This window comes from Heloderma suspectum, chromosome 1, assembly GCF_057233095.1.
Source record: "Heloderma suspectum isolate Gila_16-S chromosome 1, 16-S_ref, whole genome shotgun sequence".
Taxonomy (NCBI): domain Eukaryota; kingdom Metazoa; phylum Chordata; class Lepidosauria; order Squamata; family Helodermatidae; genus Heloderma; species Heloderma suspectum.
Genome location: NC_139458.1, coordinates 153960174 through 153980659, shown reverse-complemented (window position 1 = coordinate 153980659; position 20486 = coordinate 153960174). Strand labels below are relative to the sequence as shown.

Here is a 20486-nt window from a genome sequence, read left to right as displayed (position 1 = left end):
CATTAAATATGTAGCATGCAGCTGACCCTCTCTTTCTTATGCACTCTAAAGCAAGCCCCCCCCCCTGCAAAAAAAGGAGGGGAAAAAGGCTTCATTGGTGCTAATGGAGGCCTTTTTCCTCCTTTTAGCCCCCATGTGACAATGCGTATGTGTGGGGGGGGGGCAGGATTTGGGAAACAAGTGGCTGGGTATCACCCAGGGATGCTGAACCTCTTTCAGCCCCAAAGGGGTGAATTCAGTTTCAGAGAAGCTCTTAGGGGTCATGTTGGGGCTGAAGCTTACTACCAGTAACAATCCACAGGAGGGGCATGTCAACCTTTTAGAATGAGGAAAAACTGCAAAAGCCAGGAAACCACCAAACAATCAGAAGTTGGGGGAAAGAGGGTGGGACCAGGGGAACAGAGCATGGCCCTGTGGGGAGCCCTAGAGGGCTGAACTGGGACCCTAGGTGGGCAGGATTTGGCCTGAGGTTCAACACCTCTGATTTAAACCTCCCCTATCTGTGTGCAGTGGTCCTGATCTGGATCAGGGCCCTGTGTACTTACTTTAGAGTAAGAAAGCAAGCAAGGGTCAGCTGCATGCTAACATTTAATGCATTGTGTAGTTTGACTCCAAGTGTTAAGTCTTTTGCACCAGGTTCTACTGGATGGATCTCAGAGTTTTAGTTAAAAAAAAACAAAAAACCAAGGAGATCCCACAAAGCAAACTATGCCCTCCATTGCAAAAAAAACATTGTTTATCAGATCAAGAACAAGCCTCGTGCTCAGATGCTCCCTCTTCCCTTGCTTTGAAGAAGATACCAGGTTTGTAAGAGCACTTAAACTACCCTTTTCCAGTTTAAACATCACAAAAAACCTGTGGTTTAAGAAATCACGATGTCTTCCTCAAAACTAGACACTAAAGGAGTGAGAGTGGAGCATGTGGGACACAAGGTTTATTCTCAGCCAAAACAACCTCACGATTCATTGGACTAAAATTGTTTATGTCTGAACCAGACCAGTGCCTGTACCATTGTATGGGAATATATGTGTTTCAAGACTATACATGTTCATGAGCTACCAGTGGAGAGGGCTGAGGGGTTCTGAAGCTAAAACTCTCAGCAAAATTGCAGTGATAGTTTTATTATAATCAGCAGGAATGCTGCAAAAGCCTGGTGAATAAATTAGAAAGTGGAAGTGCTCTTTGTAGTCAGGAAAGAGCATTAAACCCAGCTGGCTTTCATGTGGTTAGCCTTAATGTTACCGAGCATGATAATCATAATCACGGCTGTTGAATTATGGATGAGCTTGAGCGGCAGGAGGGGAGGAGACTGGGCCCTGGGGCGGGGGGGGAGCTGTTTGGTTTGTTTGCTGTTTTTTAAATAATAACCCACCCTGAAAATTTGTCACTCGTAAATTCTACAATCAAAGACAATGGTGCTATTCTAATCAGAACTGCGGGTTTTACTCTGAATAAGCCCATTTAACCTGGACCCCATGGTCTCCTGCAGACCATCAGATTCAGTGCAGTGGTACCAGCACTGGCACAAAAAGGCATGTTGCCCTCTTGCTCTGGCTCACCCTTCTTTGCTGGGGTGGTAGACATCACTGTCACTGCTGCGCCACTATTCAGTTAAAAGAGTCTCCCCAATGGAGCCAGGACATGCAAAGGGCATCTCTTCAGCGTAGGAAGGAAGCAGTGAAGGGCTTATGAAGAAGAAAGAGGCAGAGCTGATGATGGCTGATTTGCCAAATATTCTGTGTGCTGTTGAAGCAGTTCCCTTGCACCAACATAATAGGTGATGCTGGCAAAAACCTGCAGCAAGAGGCCTTCTTAATGGGGTATGTAAAAGTAAGTTCCAAGGCTCTTCCACTGTTTAGTTATTTCTGTACAAGCCTCCTTCATAGAAAACACCCATACAATACCCAGGAATTAATGAATATGGTATGTAATGTGGTTTGACAATCAAACCATGTGTAATTATTTGTTTGTAGTTGTGACTGATGCAAGTTTTACCCATTAAAAACCCCCACTTAATGACCTTGCCAGTTATACTCAAAGGACATATTTAAGTTACAGATGTAAATTGCTGTTAAAGTCATTCCCTCACCAGAGGGCCAAAATAAACTAGGTACTGGGAGATCTGTGACCAGGTCTCCGTTGTTTTTTGGTTCAAAGCAGGAGAAAGGAGGCTGAATTGGATTGGGGTACAGTGCTGAGGGATGGGATCTTTAATCTAAATCCCATGCTCCCCTCCCCCATTTGAAGCTGATGTATGCCCCTCAGGGGAAATAGCAGCTTAAATGGGAGGGGAGCAGTTAAATGGGGAGAGGCAGTTAATCGGCTGTTAATCCACTGTATCTACTTTCAGTTTTGTCACAGAATTGAGATCTGAGAACTATATGAGGAGCATTCACTTTTCTGCTACATAACCTCTAGGTGGCACTATGGTGTATGGAATAGCACAAACACACAAGAGGAAATTGCACTTTCTTTTGCGTTCACAATTAAATGCTGCATTTTCCTTGCTTGAAAAAAACTCACCAAAAGTGCTAGATAGACACAGAAGCGAAACCAGAGGGTCATGATGTAGTCTAAAGAGCCCATAAACAACCATGAGTAGGGAATGACAACTGCATGATAAATGCCTCATGTAGAAAAGCCCTAAATCAGGGGAAATGGCACAGGGATAAGGGTTAAAAATCCCCTCACACAGCTCTGTTCCCCAACAAATCCCCTTGTGTGACTGTTTTGAATGCAGCTGAACATGCAGTAGGAGATCTGATTATGAACCTCCCAGCATCTCATCTAGTTTGACTCTGAGGGAAAGCAAGGAACTGTAGTTCTGTGTGGGTGGGTTGTGTGACTACACATCTCTAACAGAATTCTCAGCACATAATTCTCAGCATAAGCTACAATTCCTAAGATTTTTTAAAGGAAAGCATCACAGTTAAACTGGTTTGAAACTGTTATAAGTATATTGTGCAGATAAACACTAAATGCTAATTTTAAAGTTCACTTCCTATAGATTTTCCACATAGAATATTCTCTATCTTGCTAGTACCAAGTTAATGCAATCAATTAAATTGAGAGAAGAGTTGAAAGCTTTTTGTACATAACATTTCCTTGCTTTTTATAGTATTGGATATAGCACAAATTTAATTTAGATATAAAACAGCAAGCTCAGGTGCTGAGTTTATGATGGCTGTGTAGCTAAAAGACAGGGCTACTATGAAACAAGAGAGAGAGAGAGATCAGCATGCAAGGTTTGCAGACATAGAAAAAACTTTTAGGGGGAAAAAGGCTAGGGGGCAAAAAACAAACCCCAGCAGCCCAATGAGGACTGATTATGCTCACTGGCTACTGAATACTGAGTGTCTGTTGTGGCGAGAGAACAGAAAATGGGGGAAGCAGGGAAAATGGAGTGGAGTTCCCTAAATAAGGCATGGCTGGCTGGAGTGCTGAAAAGTTGCACTCAACACTGCAACTTTTTATTGCACGTCCCACTTATATAGAAATGAGTTATGTAAATACATCATTAAATTCGTAGATGTTATGTTTTCCTGTTTTCCGTTTTCTTTTTTTAAGAATAAAAAGATTTAAAAACAGAATATTCTCTGCCTTTTCGAAATAGGGCTCCTGAGTGCTGGTAACTCAGGCAGTAAAACTAGTTCCTTTTTCTCTGGACTACAGAAAACTGATAATAAAAAAATGTAAACAGAAGGAGTGATGAGAGTTGTTTAAATTAGCAGACAGTGGTACAATGGAAGACAGTTTTTTCCCCTGTACTCATTTTTTTAAGTGCTTCACTAATACTAAATGTAATGATGATAATGATGATGGCAACAACATATGAAAGCTTTGGATCATTTTAAACGGAACCAATAAGAATGAAAATCGTTTCTGGATTTTGGAATTTTAATAGGGCATGCAGATTAAGAGCAGTGTGAATTGAATACAGTGCTTGGTTGTACATGCTTCCATTATCGAATTCACTAAGCTGCTTTCCAGGTTTATTGTTTTCTTTACTGCTAACTTGAGTATTGGCCTGCTCTAATCATAAAATATTTTTTTCACTCTCAGAACGATAAGCCCAGCAGGATGTTGTTTCCTGTAGAAGGTGCAGCTTCTGCTTTTCTTTACCATGTGTGTTTATAATTTAAAGGAGCTGCTGGATTGCACTTGACCTGCTCTCAGTTGTTCTATATCCTCTCTTCCTATGTCTGCCAATGCCTATACTCTACCGCTTTCATTATTATGCCCATTTCATGTGGTTATGTTTTCTGGTTTCAGCTCCGTGTTTATGCTGGGATTTTACCTGACCTGTTTTGTGATCCTGACTACAGTAGTGTTTGTTTCTGTCATTTACTCCTGTGTAAAGGTGAGTAATATTAAGTTAAATGTCCTTGTTTTAAATGAGGTTTAGATTAGCCTGCCAGTTTTTGGGCTGACACATCCTCTTACTGCTGCTGCTGTTGTTGTCATCTTGTAGAAATTTGTTTTGTTTATTGACTGCATACAGGATGCAGATGAAACCATTTGAATGCCCATTTAACTGCACAAGGTGTCCTACTGATGTTTCTGTGCAGAGGAAATACTTGGTTTTTGGTAGCTGACTATATTATTGCGCTGAATGGTACAGACTCTTTAAAATGAATCAAAAGAAAATGTATTAGACAGAAATAGAAATCTCATACTCACCCAGTAGAATAATGGAGAATTAAATGACAGTCTTACAAACTTCTCCAAGTTTGGCCAGTTGTGCCCATCAGCAGTGGGACCTCTGTTTCCTAGATTTCCAGATGTCAGAAGTGACACCTCCCAATCTTAACCACACCACTGATCAATAATCCTTAACATGGATTAAGTCCCAATTAGACATGCCATATGTTTGGACTTTTGATAGGTTCATTGTTCCAGCCTTTTCCAAGTGGTGCCCACCTTCTAGCTATGCAAGCTTTTATGCCCTTTTCCAAATAATACTGGTTTCTGTGAAAACCTTCTGAACTCTGCCTATGTTATTTTTGTGTGTTTGGCCTTCAACATAGAAACTGGCATTTCTGTATTCTTGTACACTGCTAGGTACTTCTTTTGTAACTTTCCAGACCACTCTGCATGTATAGGCACTATTGCTATGTTGCTTTATTTGCAGGTCTTTATTCCCTCTGACCTATGGCCATGCCAACTCCATGCCACCATCTCACAAACAATAGACACGTATATGTTGTATGTACATGTGCAAAGGTTTTACATACCTTTAGATCCTTACAGTCTAATAAAATCTTCAGTCTGGCTTCTTTCAAACTTTTATCCCTTTCTGTTACATTTGTATAATCCTCTTCCTCCAAGGAGCTCCCTGCAGCATACATGGGTTTATGTTAGGCTGCATTCTTCCGTAATTATGCCGTTCAGCCATTCATTTCAAGACACAACTAAAAGGCTCTTTTACTTCCCCCCACCCCACCTTATGTGAATAGCAATAGAGGCTCTGCCATAGGTTTTCCCTTGTGCATCTTAGGGACAAACTACACATTACATTATACAAATAGTTTGGTGTTGATTGTTTTTTTAAAAACTTCAGATAGTAGCCATAAGGGCTCCCAATCGGGATCAGAATTGTGGAACACATGTGGATGGGGGGTTAACATTTTTCCACCTGGTGTAGTCCCAGTGAAAATTGCCTGCCCCCCAAAGTTCCCATTCAGTATCGGAGAGAAGCTGCCAATGGCACCAGCAGCTTCTTCCCCATGCCAAATAGAAGCTGCAGAGAAGGGAGTTATTTCCATTGGGCTACATCCAACGTCAAGTGAATAAGCTTCCACTCGCACAACAGGACTCTCCCTTGCTCTCCTCCCCCCTGCACCCTCAGACCTGATCATACTCCTCAACAGCCGCTATTTAAAGTTAAAAGATATCTATGTTCTGGTGGGGCATTGGTTATACCTTTCAAATCTGGCTGTGCATCCATTGTATAGCATAATTTTAGCCATATATCAAATTTAGTTTGGACTTCAAAAATCCTCTATTGTTCTTCGCAGGGAAGTAGACAATGGGGCTGGTTACACAACATGCCAATCCTCACTCAGTGGTTGAATGTGGGTTGCTGTTGAACTGAGGGTTGTTTATTGAACTGTGGGTTCATGTTGTGTGAACCTGGGACATTTTCCACAGGGTGGCTTGTAAATGCTGCTGCTGCTGCTGCCGCCACCGCCGCTGCCACCACCACCAGGCCTTCCCTGTGGACTCCTGCCTGGCGTTATTTTTAAGGGGATTTTTTTAATTGTTTTTTTGTTGCTGTTGTTTTTTCTGGGGGATTTTATTGTGTTTTTAGGGGTGGGTAGCCTGCCTGATAGGCGGGAGCAAGGGGGCATGTGTCCACCTGATGGAGGCAGTGGGGGGAGTGTTGGGGGCCAGAGCATACCGAGGCTGGGCAGCAGGCGCTGGCGGAGCGCTAGGGGCAGGCCATGCCAGATAAGGGGAACAAGGGAGAGATGTGTAGTATCTGTCCCCTGCTCCGGGCCTGTCCAGAGCCAAAGGATGGCTGGGGGAGGCGTGACCCCATCTTCTGGCCTTCGTTTGCTGCTCTGCAATGCCAGGTCTGTTACCCAGAAAACCTCCCTTATCCATGACATGATCCTGGATGAGGGTGCAGACCTGGCATGTATTACGGAGACCTGGCTGGCCGAGGCTGCTGCTCCAACCCTTGCAGCCATGTGTCCAGCTGGATTTTCGTATGAACAGCAGCCGAGGGCTGGGGATCAGGGAGGGGGAGTGGCTGTTATCTACCAAGAGTTCTTGGTCTTCACCAGACCCCCCTCTCTGGGAGACCAAGGTTGCTGAGTGCATGTACTGGAGGTTGGGCCCGAAGGGCAGTCTGGGGATTCTGCTCGTATACCATCCACCCCACTGCACGACTGAGTCCCTGGCCGAGGTGCTTGAGGTGGTCTCTGATGTGCGTGTACAGTCCCCTAACTTATTGGTGTTGGGGGACTTCAACGTACATTCGGAGGCCATCCTCACAGGAGCACCTCGGGACTTCATGGAGACCATGGCCTCCTGGGAGCTGCACCATATTCTAACTGGGCCCACCCATGTAGCCGGTCATGCACTAGACCTTGTGTTTGTTTCTGGAGAAGCGGGGAGTGATCTGGAAGTCGGGGGTATATCCACCACCCCCTTGTCATGGTCAGATCACTATCTGGTGATGTTGGACTTCTCGGTTCCACAACCCCTCCGCAGGGGTGGAGGACCCATTAAAATGGTCCGCCCCAGGCGTCTTATGGATCCAAATGGATTCCTGAACGCGCTTGGGGATTCTCCGGGGCACACCAACGGCCATTCGGTCGAGACGCTGGTGGGTGGCTGGAATGCCGCAATCACTGGGGCATTAGATCAGGTGGCTCTGAAACGCCCTCTCCCCCTGAACAGGGCTCGGACTGCACCATGGTTCAATCCGCGGTTACGAGCTCTGAAACAGGAGGTGAGACGGCTAGAGCGCTGGTGGCGGAAGTCTCGCTCCAAAGACGATCAGACACGGACTAGAGCTGTATCTTCAGCCTATCACGTGGCGGTGAAGGCAGCAAAAAAGGAATATTATGCTGCCTCCATCGCGTCTGCAGAGTGCTGTCCCAGGAGGCTGTTCCAAGTGGTCCGGAGCCTGGTCGGTCCTGTGGCTCCGGAACCACTGGAGCATTCTAAGGCCTCCTGTGAGGCCTTGGCAAGGCAGTTTGCAGATAAAATTGATCAGATTCGGTGTGTTACTCTGCACGCTGTGGATACGGTTAGTGAGCAAGAGGCGGCCTGTGGCAAACCGGTTTTGTGGGATCGGTTCCAGCTTCTTCCTCCTGATGAAGTGGACAAGGTGCTTTCATCTGTACGGCCGACCACCTGCTTACTTGATCCTTGCCCATCGTGGCTCATTATGGGCTGCAGAGAGAGACTGGGTGGAGGGATCAAGGCGGTGGTGAACGCCTCCCTTGAGGAGGGAGTGATACCATCAGCCCTCAAGGAGGCAGTGATAAGACCGCTCTTAAAGAAGCCCTCCTTGGATCCTCAATTTTTGAACAACTTTCGCCCAGTCTCAAATCTGCCATTTTGGGGCAAAGTGATTGAGCGGGTGGTGGCGATGCAGTTGAAGGCACACTTGGAAGAAACTGATGATCTAGACCCATTTCAGTCGGGCTTCAGGCCTGGGCATGGGACAGAAACGGCCTTGGTCGCCTTGGTAGATGATATGAGAAGGACTCTGGATAGGGGTGAATGCTCCTTCCTTGTTCTCCTCGACCTCTCAGCAGCTTTTAATACCGTTGACCACGGTATCCTCCTGGACCGCCTGGAGGGATTGGGCATTGGAGACACCGTATTGCGGTGGTTCCGGTCCTTCCTCTCCGGCAGGTACCAGAGGGTAGCACTGGGAGAGGAGATTTCGGACCGTGGCCACTCACTTGTGGGGTGCCACAGGGTTCCGTCCTCTCCCCGATGCTATTTAATATCTATGTGAAGCCACTGGGGGCTATCATCAGGAGGTTTGGGGTGCGGTGTCATCAATATGTGGATGAGACGCAGCTCTACCTCTCATTCAAATCTTCACCAAGGTTGGCCATAGAATCCCTGTCCAAATGTCTGGAGACGGTGAGTGGCTGGATGGGGAGGAATAAGCTGAAGCTGAACCCTGACAAGACCGAGGTACTTTTGGTGGGAGACAAGAGGAGGCTGGGGGATGTTGACCTGGTGTTGAATGGGGTACGGCTACCCTTGAAAGACCAGGTCCGCAGCCTGGGGGTCATTTTGGACTCCCAGCTGTCCATGGAGGCTCAGGTGTCAACTCCATCTGATACGGTGGCTGTGCCCCTTCCTTCCCGACCATCTGCTCCCATCAGTAGTACATGCCCTGGTCTCCTCTTGTTTAGACTACTGTAATGCGCTCTATGTGGGGTTACCCTTGAAGACGGTTCGGAAACTGCAGCTGGTACAGAACGCGGCGGCTCGCCTGATTAAAGGCAGCCGCCAGCAAGATTACATCACTCCAGTGCTGAAGGAGTTGCACTGGTTACCAGTTGTTTTCCGGGCCAAATTCAAGGTGTTGGTTTTGACCTTTAAAACCCTATATGGTTCCGGCCCAGCCTATCTTAAGGAGTGCCTCCAGCAGCACCAGACAGGCCGCTTAACAAGATCAGCCTCGGATGACCTTCTGTCTGTCCCATCAGCCAGGACAGCTAGACTGGTGGGGACGAGGGAGAGGGCCTTTTCTGTGGTGGCCTCCACTCTGTGGAACTCCCTCCCTAGGGAACTCCGCCATGCCCCCTCTTTAGTGAGCTTCCGTCGTGCATTAAAAACGTGGTTGTTCAGGCAGGCATTTGGGGTGGGTTAGGGTATTTTAGAAAATGTTTTTACTGTAGAATTTTATTGTTTTGAACTGTTTAATTGTATGTTGTACATCGGCCAGAGTGGCTGGGTGACCAGCCAGATGGGCGATTAATAAATTTAATAATAAATAATAAATAAAGTAAATAAATCACCCTAAACAGCCCAGCAACAAATCATGCGTTCTCAAGGTGCCTTCTTCAAGAAAAATAAAGCATACTGCATGGTTAACAAGCCACCCTGCAGAAATTGTCCTGGGTTTAGACAACACGCTAACCCACAGGTCAACAAACAACCCACAGTTCAACAACCACCAAATGTGGGTTAGTGTGTTCTGTGAAACCAGTCTGTGGCTGCGTTCAGATGATCATGGGGGTAGCCATAGTGGTTTCTCCCCCGTGTCCCTGTGTGTGTTGCATGCACAACTGCGATTTGCATAATTACCCATCATGCAGCGTGGGTTGCCCTGTCGTCTGAACCATGTGCAGTGCACGGTGGAGGTGGCTTTTTACCAATGCCACAACCCCTACTACAAGCCATGGGTTGTGGCATGGGTAAGAAGGCACCCCCGCCACACACACCGCCAGGTTCAGACAAGACGGCAATCCGCGCTGCATTGTGGGTAATTATGTCAATTGCAGGGACAAGGGGAGACGCCATGATGGCTTCTTTTACCCCTGTGTTCATCCGAACCCAGTCTTTGTCTCTGCCTTGGCTTGTATGGAAGAAAATGGTTAAGCTACATAATAAGGGGGACAGTACTTGTGATGAGGGGCAATCCTTTGGGCCAGATGAAAGCCCCTGAGGGCTGTATTGGACAGTACAATCTCCAGTTGCATGTTGCTATAACAGACAATATCAGTGTTTGGAGAAAACACTCAAAGCCATCTTGGCAGTTTTTCCTATCACTGAAGCTTGTAAACTGATTCATACACATTCATTCATTTCATTTCTATACCACCCAATAGTCGAAGCTCTCTGTATGACACATCTGTATGACAACTGCCCTATATCTGCTTTTCCATTCCTCAAAGTCCCATAGAGTTTTCACAGGTATTGGCCTTTTCTTGATAAATTTCCTTTTCAATCTGGGCTGCATCAGTGCATGTGTACAATGGATTCACTGCCAAGATAGAATACATGCCCTAACAGAGCACAGATATCTCTTGACTTAGTCCAAATGTATAGGATTGTTTTCCAAAGAATAAACTATGTTATTGAGTCATGAAAAAGCAGTTCCCGTCTTTCCTCATGAACAGCGAAGAACTGGTTGATGAAGTAAAGGTGCCGTGAACCTTGGGGACAAGCAAACATGCCATCTTGGAATCTGATAGCAAAAGCGGTGAAAATTGAGCACAGTTGGAGGTGGACCCTGGACTTTAGGAAAGCCAATTTCAAAAAGCTCAGAGAGATGTTGGGTAGGCTAGAAATTCTGAAAGAAAAGTGTTCAGGAGGGATGCAAGATTCTGAAAAGTGATCTGAAGGCACAATCGTAAGCTATTCCCACCAGAAGGAAAAATGGGAGACATCTGAAGGAGCCAGCATGGTTGCACACACAGCTCTCCAATGAGCTGAGACTCAAAAGGGACATGTATAGGGTTTGGAAGGAGGGACATAAAATCAAGGATAAGTATGATAGAGTAGCCAGAACCTATAAGGATGGTGTCAGGAAGGTTAAAGCCTAGAATGAGCCGAAGCTTGCAGGGGATACTAAAAACAACAAAAAGAGCTTCTTTGGCTATGTTCAGAGCAAGATGACAAACAAGGGAGGTCCACTGTTCGTTGTTAACAGGTGACAGAGAAAGTGGAACTGCTCAGTTCTTATTTTGCTTCAGTCCTCTACCACAAGGGGAGTTGTGTTCACCCTAGGACACACAGATAATTTATTCAAGGAGGGACTTCCAGCCTAGGATATGTAAGAAAATGGTTAGAGAACACCTAGCTAGTCTAAATGGTTCAAGTATCAAGAGTCAGATGAATTACACCCCAGGGTGCTGAAGGAGCTTGCAGACATTATTTCAGAGCCGCTGTCTATAATCTTTATGAATTCTGGGAGAACAGGTGAGGTGCTGGGAGACCGGAGATGGGCAAAAGTTGTTTCCATCTTCAAAAAAGTGGGGAAAGGCAGATCTGAGAAACTACAAACTGGTCAGTTTCATACTGATATTGGACAGAATTCTAGAACAGATTAAGTGTCAGTCTGTGAACATATAGGAAAAAATTGATTTCTAGGAGGCAGCAGGGTTTTATCAAGAATAAGTCATGCAAGACCAACATTATCTCTTTTTTTAAAAAAAAAATAGAATTACTAGTCTGGTAGATATGGACATGGCATATCTTGATTTCAGCAGAGCATTTGACAAGATTTCCCATGATATCCTTGTTGACAAGGCGATAGAATGTGGGTTGGATGCTTTACTATTAAGTGGATCCACAGATGGTTGAGCAACTGTAAGCAAGTGATTGTTAATGGCTCTGCATCAACCAGGAGGAAGTGCCACAAGGCTCTGTCCTAGGCCTTGGGCTGTCCCACATTTTTATAAATTACCTGGATGAGTGGGGATGCTTATCAAGTTGCAGATGACACAAAGCTGGAAGATTACAAATTTAACACTACAGAAAACAGAATCAAGACTCAAAGGGATCTTGACAGGGTGGAGCACGGGGCTGAAATCAACAAGATGGAATTCAACACAGAAAAATGTAAAGTCTTGCATTTAGGTACAAAAAAAATCAAAGGCATAAGTATTAGATGGGGAAAACATAGCTTGGGCACAGTAATGTGAAAAGGATCTAAGTGTTTTAGTGGGTCACAAGCTGAATATGAGCCAGCAGTGCGATGCATCTGCTTAAAAAGCTAAAGGCAGAATCCTGTGCATGTTCAGATAGAAAAATTGTCCTACAACTCCCAGCAACTCCCAACAACTCCCAGCATGCCCCAGCCTACAACTCCCAGCATGCCCCAGCAACATGCTGGGAGTTGTAAGACTTTTTTCTGTCTAAACATGTATAGGATTGTGTCCTAATGCAATCTTACTCTGCCTCATGGAATCATAGAATAGTAGGGCTGGAAGGGGCCTAAAGGCCATCGAGTCCAACCCCCTGCTCAATGCAGGAATCCAAGTCAGAGCATCCCTGACAGATGGCTGTCCAGAACAGAAGCATAGTGCCCAGATCATGGGAAGTAATAGTTCTGCTCTACACTGTTTTGGTCAGGCCACATCTGGAGTACTGTGTCCAGTTCTGAATGGCCCATTTTAAGAAGGACATTGACAAACTGCAGCACATCCAGAGAAGGGCGACCGGGATGGTGAGGGGTCTGGGAACCAACTCCTATGAGGGACAGGGTTGGACAAATCTGTCAGTTTAGGTTTCTATCGATTTCAGTTTTTTCCAGATTAAGGTTCATTCCATCCTGTTTGTGAATCAATTTGCATTTTAAGTCCTCACGGAAAATGATTTTGTGTGCATTTCTCCAAATATAGATAGTTTTGTTTGAAGTGGATAGAAATGGCAAGGAAGCAAATTCTGTCTAAATATTAGGATAAATTTCCTAATGGTAAGAGTGGTTCAACAGTGGATCAGATTGCCTCAACAGGTGGTGGATTCTCCACTATATTTAAGCAGAGGATGGATGGCCACCTGTCAGGGATACTGTACCTGCATCCTGCAATAAGCAGGGGGGTGGACTAAGATGGTCTCTAAATTCCATTCCATTTGATTCTGTGATTCAGTAAGGTGCTATCCTATGCATGTTTAGACAGAAAAAAGTCCTACAAATCCCAGCATGCCTCAACATGTCTAAACATGCATAGGATTGCACCCTAAGGATCTCTTTTGCATATTGCAGTATTAATTAATTAATTAGTTAATTAATCAATATCATGCTTTTCATTTATGCCCTTGACAAGCCAATCTTCAGAGGTTGTTTTCCAGTTATCAGAGAATCTGGGTTACTGGCATGTGGTCCCAATGTGCTTGTCCGGGGCCCTCAAAAAGGGGTTCCCCCAACCTGATGTAACAAGCATCTCCATATATTAGTCCCCTGATTTTTGTCTACTGTATGAAGCAGGGCTGGAGAACCTTTTTAGCCTAAGGGCCAAATTCCATTTTGGGGAAGCTCCTGGAGGCTTGGGGGGCCAAAGGCAAACGGGGCAGGTTCAAAATAACAAACATACCAGCCTACTGTAGCTTCAAGCTCTTGCTGCCATCAGCTAACCCTTAGGAGAAGCATTTCAACCTTTTAGGTTGAGCAAAAAGACTACACAAAAGCCAGGAAGCCACCAAACAATTGGTGATTAGGGGAAAGGGGATGGGGGCAGGGGCAGGGCCCGCTGGGGAACCCTGGAGGGCCACATTGGGACCCCCCAAGGGCCTGACTTGGCCCCCAGGCCTGATGTTCCACACCCTTGGTATAAACCTTAGCCAGAACATGGAATATTCTTTGATTTTGTTTCTCAGGAGAAAAATTCAACTAAGCAGAAACGTGCTACTTTGGCTAGTAGTGACTAATGAAACACCCGGTGACAAATCTTACAGCTAAAATTATGGCCTTTACATGGCATGTTGACTTCAATGCTTAGGCTCTGAACTATTGTCTGAGCATCCAAGTATTTTATTGCAGGCTGCTGACGGTCCTGAACATTCTGATGACCCACTCTGACTCAGCTTCTGCGTTTCTGAGAGGAGCTGTTACTCATAAGAACTTAGCTTCCATCTCCAACAGGGTCAGTTTTGCTAATTGAAAACATAGTAAAAACAAAAGTGCCCCCCAAAAGAATAACTAGGTTTTAGGTTCAAGGTATACTGTGATTAACTTATTCTTAAGAGGGTTAACCAGTAGGTTGGTGACCCATTCAACCCTTGCATTCACAGGTCCAGTTTGTGGACGTGCTGATGTAATCTGTGAGAGTGAGGAGAACAGTTTGCTTGAATGTAGGAATTAGGAATCTTACTTTTATACCTTCTCTGTTGACTTGGCTATTTTGTTTGCCCCTTTCTGCTGCATGATTTGGATTTTTTAAAAAAAATTAGGTGCTCCATTCCAGATGGTAAAACCAGGGTTCGTTGCTTGCTACTTTCATGCCCCTACTTATTTATTTATTTATTTGTTTATTTATTTATTTATTTCATTTCTATACCGCCCAATAGCCGAAGCTCTCTGGGCGGTTCACAAAAATTAACCGCCCTACTCCTTCCTTTTCCACAGCAACCAGATTATAGGACTGGGTTTATCTTCTCTGCTCTTTAAGATTACCAGTTTTAGCCAGAACAGAATCAGATGGTGAGCCTGGCAACATCTGGAATTAAACCCCATTGCATGTTAAGTGACAACCCTGCTGCTCTTCCCAATCGTAGAATCAAAGAGTTGGAAGGGAACTTGCAGGTCTTCCACTCCAACCTCTGCTCAGTGCAAGATCTGCAATGCAGAACGCAACTACGGCATCCCTGACAGGTGGGCGTCCAGTCTCTCTGCTGAAATACCTCCAGTGAAGGAGAGCCCACCCCCCACTGAAGCAGTCCATCCCACTGTTGAGCTGATCTTACCAGTGGGAAGTTTCTCCTGAATTTAGCCAAAATCTACTTCCCTGCCATTTCCCTCCATTGGTTCTAGTCCTGCCCTCTGAAGCAACAGAGAATAACCGTGCTCCATCTTTGGTGTGACAGCCTTTCAAGATGGTTGAAGACCACTGTCATGGCTCCCCTTAATACTCTCTTCCCCAGGCTAAACATAACCCTGCTTTTCACATCTCAGCTCATCAGAGAGTTCCCAGTGCAGCCACCCTAGCTTCTTTAGATGTCTCCCTTTTTTCCTTCTCATGGGAATGGTTTGTGATTGTGCCTCCAGTATTCCATTTTTTTTATTTTTTTTACTTTCCCCTCCCTCCTGAACTCTTTTCTCTTTCAGAATGTCTAGCCATGGGATCCTAACCAACTTTTCTCTGAGCTCTTTTAGTTTTCCTAAAGTCCAGGGTACATGTCTGATTGTGCTTTGCTTTCACAATGCTCACTGTCAAAAATTCTAAGATGACATAATCCACTTTCTTCCAAGGTTCCTGCCACTTTTCTTCATCAGCCAGTTCTTTCCTGTTGATTAGGTTTAAGTCCCAGATAGCAGATCCCCGTGTTCCTTCCTCTACCTTCTGAGATAGGAAATTGTTGGCAAGACAAGTCCACAATTTATTGGATGCTCCATTCTTAGCAGAGCTGGACTTCCAAAAAATGTTCCCAGTAGTAAGTCCTGGCCCCAAGATACTGAAGTTGGTCACCCATATATGGCTCACACTCTAGCTAAGGCCCACTGGAACACTTGTCTGCCTTTTCCCACAGCTACTACGTTTCCTTGCCTTTTGCCTGATTTCTCATTACCTTTCTATAGCTTCTGGCTTTCTATCGTTCTTGTACCCTTTGCGTTTCCCTTCTAATAAGGCTGAACCATATCAATATATAAAATCAAAGGGGAAAGCAAAAAGGTTCTTGGCCATAATCCATCACAGACTTAAGCAAATCACCAGAGTTATTTAACTTTGAATTATACACTAAAGTATAGGCCGGTGTATGATTGAGTGGAGTTGTACAGAGGATCCTCTGTGCAACACTAGTGAATCATACACCAACCTATACATTTGGCCCAGTTCTGTAACACTGGCTGATTGCAACAAGTTGGATTAAGATCATTTTGTTAACCAAATTAATCAATTTCATGGTTTTGTTCTTGGTCTCTCTGTTCCTTATGTAACGTACGTGTGTGTGTGACTGGCAGGTCACTGTATGCTGAAAGTTAAGCAATCAGTTTTTCACAGAATTTGGTAGTGATGTTGGAAGTATTCCTGCAAGATAACCTTTCACCGATGAAATGCCAACCTCTCGAAGCCATCAGTGACCATCTACTGCCCAGAACTCTCCCATTCTAAGTATTCCCTGTTTTCCCTGATCTAGTGCTTCATGACCTAGAGCTTCACCTGCATTCTAAATTCTGGAACAACAAAATGCACATTTTTATGACAAAATTGTTTTCATACTCAGTATAACATATTCTGGTCAGCAGATTTGGGGTTTTCTGTTTAAGTTATACAGCTTTGAAAATTTATTACCAAATAATCATATAACAAGCGGTTAGGTTATCAAATAAAAGAAAACTGTTAAAACGTTGACACCTTTCCAAGGTTCAGGATATACTAAATGTCTGAATGACATCAGCCACTAAGAATCTTAAATATGCAATTACTCAGTCCTTGACTTGCTTCAGAGCTGAATGGGAGCCTGATTAGAAAGACACTCCAAAGAGTGTTCTAAAACCTTTTGAGCAGACAGAGAATCCTGTCCCGAATACTGTACATAATTGCAAATTTCTCCTTGCCAATGTAGAATAGGAAGATACGTCACTGTGATTCATCTGTCGCACCAAGAGCTGTTATTCTTAACATGCTTAATTTAACCACCTGCAAGAACATTGCCAGATTTGTTCTATTAACTTACAGCCTTTCGCTCTCTTTTATTACACTATAGTCTCACACAGGAGTGGGCAACACGTGGTCTGCACGCCACGAGTGCTGCCCCTCCCCCTGGCCTTTTTTTATGGTGCTCACTGCTCAGCAAAATAAGAAGCGGTTTGCTGCCAACATCCCACAGGACTGCAGGGGCCAAAAAGGGACTATTTTGCTTGAAAACAAGGAGCATGAAGAGCATGAAAGGAAAACTGGCTTTTTGGGCGCCATGCCTCCAAATTTCAGTGGCAAAAAAGGCAGCAGGGTAGCAACAATTTCAGTGGTGACAGAGAGTCCAGTGGGCTGCAGGCAGGGGAATTGGCCCCCGGATCTGCTGAAGTTGCCCACCCCTGATCTAGCTTTACATCTAGCCCATTTTCCTTGATAGGAGACAAGTGAGGTTTTTTGTATGTCCAATGCAGGTAAAAGCAGCAGCTTAAAGATGCTCAGCATTGCTGCAGGTCATTTCTCTCTCCTTTTGTAACAGGCACCAGCAAATCAGCCCTCCTGCCATCAAACAGTTTCATAATTATGCTTGTGTAGGAAGCAAAATGTGGTCCCTTTAACTGTGCAAGAAGAAAGGGGAGCAAGAAAGGAGAGGTAGAGTGGTTAGTCATCGCTAAAAAGAACATACAAGTCATTTCTCACTGTCTGAAAAAATTACTTAGAAGCTTAGTCGGTGCAGTAATAATGATGGATTTTGGAGCTGCTATTCCTCTGTGTCTCCGTTTTGTCTCTAGGGATAGAGTTGGGGAGCGCTGTGATGAGGTGAAATTAGCACTCAGCAGGGAAGCTTTTTAGTTCTAAATAATTCCAGCATTTGGATTCTAGACTAAAAGTACCTTTTTGGTCTCTCCTTGGATTTGTGACATTTAAAAAATGTGGGTGGGAGATTTGAAGTGGGGGGAGTCAAAAACCTGGTGGAAGAAAGTGTGGAAGAAGAACTGAAGAAAAGCACACTCCCCTAAACCTACCAGAACAAAATTTACTATCCAAAAATAATCTCCAGGGATCCAGAACTCACTAGTCAACCCAACACTTATTCAAGTCAATGCTGATGATCCCTGTACAACTCTTGTAGACTCGGTAGATACTGGTAAACCCCTTAGGATTATTAAATTCAATATAAGCTGAAGCTCCTGTGCCTTTGATAGTTCTGAGGTTTCAGTGCATTTGCCAGCATTCATGCCTACAATTGACTGCTCCAATTGTCTACCTAACATTAATATCTCTTCATGTCAAAAGAAATCATCTACATCCTTTGAAAGCTGGACCCTTGGAAGCAAAACAGATTATTGCAGAGTATATAAGCATATGCAGGTTTCTATATGCATTTATTCTGAGACCAGAATTTGGTGTTCCATTCTGCAAAATTTAGATGTTTAGAAATGCAGAAGCCACACAGCCCTGAACTTTGGATATTCTTGGTTTTGCACAGCATTCTCTGTTATTTTGGCCTAGAAGCCATAATTTCCATTAGGGGGCAGCAAGTCAATATGACGGGTTAGCCAGGCAATTGTATGTTTAACTTTCCTGTCCCCCAAAATTATCTGGAGGAAGACAGGTGCCCATTAATCCGTTCTTTGCAAATCAGCACTTGTACTTGCTAATGCATGTTGTTCTTTAGTGTGCAAGATACTCATACAGAAACATGGTTGAGAATATCTTGTGTTTTTTTGTCCAGCTTTTTCCAGCTCCACTCCAGACGCTTTCCCGGAAGATTGTTCAGTCCAGGACCAATAACACTATAGTTGGGGTATTCACCATTGTATTGGTTTTCCTCTCAGCCTTTGTGAACATGGTACGTTACATTGCCCTTTGCTGATTTAGCTTCACAGTGTTTTATCAATACTTCAAAAACCATAGAGCAAGGGTAAGCAACGTGGTACCCGTGGGTACCAGTGCACCCCAGACACCTTTCTTGGTCCCCACCTTTCCCACTTTTTAAAAAATTAACACATTTTCTTACCAGCAGTTGGGATTGCTGTGAAATACATTTCTGTTGGTGCTGGAAACTGTGGGTTCAAAGCAATTATTTAGTGTGTTGGGGCATAGCCCCCACTTCTGCCTTATTCTCCGTCTTTTGGGAAGGTTATTTATCCTTTGCCATGCCTCCTATGACAGACATATTGTGCTGGGTGCCCAAGATAGTTTCTCAAATGTTCAAACATGTCCACGGCTCAAAAAGGTTGACTACCCCTGCTGTAGAGTATTCTGCTCCTGGTATATGTGTGAGCAGGTGAGGGAGCAGCAGGCATAGTTCCAGTCACAGTAATTTCCCTAATCCCTCTAGCCCAAAGTAGTGCTCTCCAAAATGTTTTGGACTCCAACTCCCAACATTCCTGATCATTGGCTGTGCTGGCTGGGGCTATTCGGTGTTCAGGTCCAAAACATCTGGAAGGCACCAGGTTGGAGAAGTCTCTTCTAACCAATCACTGTTACAACTTAACTTGTCCAATGGGCTGACCGTGCTTACATCTGCAAAATACACCATGTCAAAGAACTGCTGTTCATTCAAACAAATTTTGCACGCTGGAAGACTGAGCCTGAAATTCCCAATGCCAGTTTCATGGCATATTAATTAAATCAGGAGCGTTGAACCTCTTTAAGACTCAAGGCCAAATTCCATTCCAGATAAACTCTTGGGGGCTGCATTCCAGTGGTGGATAGAGCCAAATGCAAAGGAGACAGAATTCATAATACCCGCATATTTTAGCTTACAGCTCTTACTGCTGGTAACGAAGCCTTAGGAGAGGCATTTCAGCCTTTCAGAACGGGGAAAAAACTGCACAAAGGCCAGGAAACCACAAACCATCAGTAGTTGGGGGGAAGGGGGTGGGTCCAGGGAAAGGGGGGAACCCCGGAGGGCCGATTTGAGATGCTGAGTGGGCCAGATTTGGCCCCCAGGCCTGAAGTTCTACACCCAAGAATTAAATGATCAGGGTTAGATGGAATTTGGGTCGTGGGAAGGATTAGATGGTATTTTTATACCTGCTAATCAGTCATTACTGTGCCCTCTGTTTATTGAATTGATGCGTCGCAAAATTGGGCCCAAGAGTTTTCTGTGCTGGCCTAGTTTCCCACTGTGGAGAAGTACCTTTTAAATTATCTCAGCCTTGACATCTTAGATTACGTATTTTGTTAGTTTATTTTTTCCTTCTCCTTGCCTTTCTTTCATGTTAGTCTCTTGCTTTCTGCCAGTTCACATGCAGTACCTTGGATCTCCTTGATTGTGTGGCTGCAGAGTATAACATCACCCCACATAGGGTGAACGTGTGCCATATTAGCAACTCTCCCTCCAACTACAGCCTGGGAACAGTGCAGGGACTCTGTGCTAGCGCCCAGCCAAGCTGCAACTTTCCAGAGGTATTTTGTTTGAAGCCGTGCATATTTGTGTGTATGTTTAAAGGGTGTTTTTAAAAATGTGTGTGAACTACGAGTTGTATCCTGTTAGGCTTACTTAGACCACATTAAAATGAACGGGGCTTACGTTACTCACGACTCCCTTAAGCCCCATTCATTTCAATGGGTTGACTCTAAGCAGTAGAGGCTGGTAGCTTCAGTTCCGGTGGGGCTATGGATCCATTCTAGGTTTCTGTCAGAACCATCCAGAACTCTAAAGGAGCTATCCAAGGTTCTGAACCCATTTTGGGGATA

The 20486-nt window shown here is 44.6% G+C and overlaps 1 protein-coding gene across 1 annotated transcript in view; it reads left to right on the top strand.

The window, feature by feature from the left end:
• Positions 1-20486, top strand: part of ADCY5 (adenylate cyclase 5) — a 333434-nt gene that overhangs the window by 285000 nt on the left and 27948 nt on the right. Inside the window, exons 12-14 of the mRNA XM_084807397.1 lie at positions 4273-4360; positions 18514-18630; positions 20031-20195. Coding sequence (XP_084663523.1) covers positions 4273-4360; positions 18514-18630; positions 20031-20195 — 370 coding nt within the window. The remainder of the gene's footprint in view (positions 1-4272; positions 4361-18513; positions 18631-20030; positions 20196-20486) is intronic.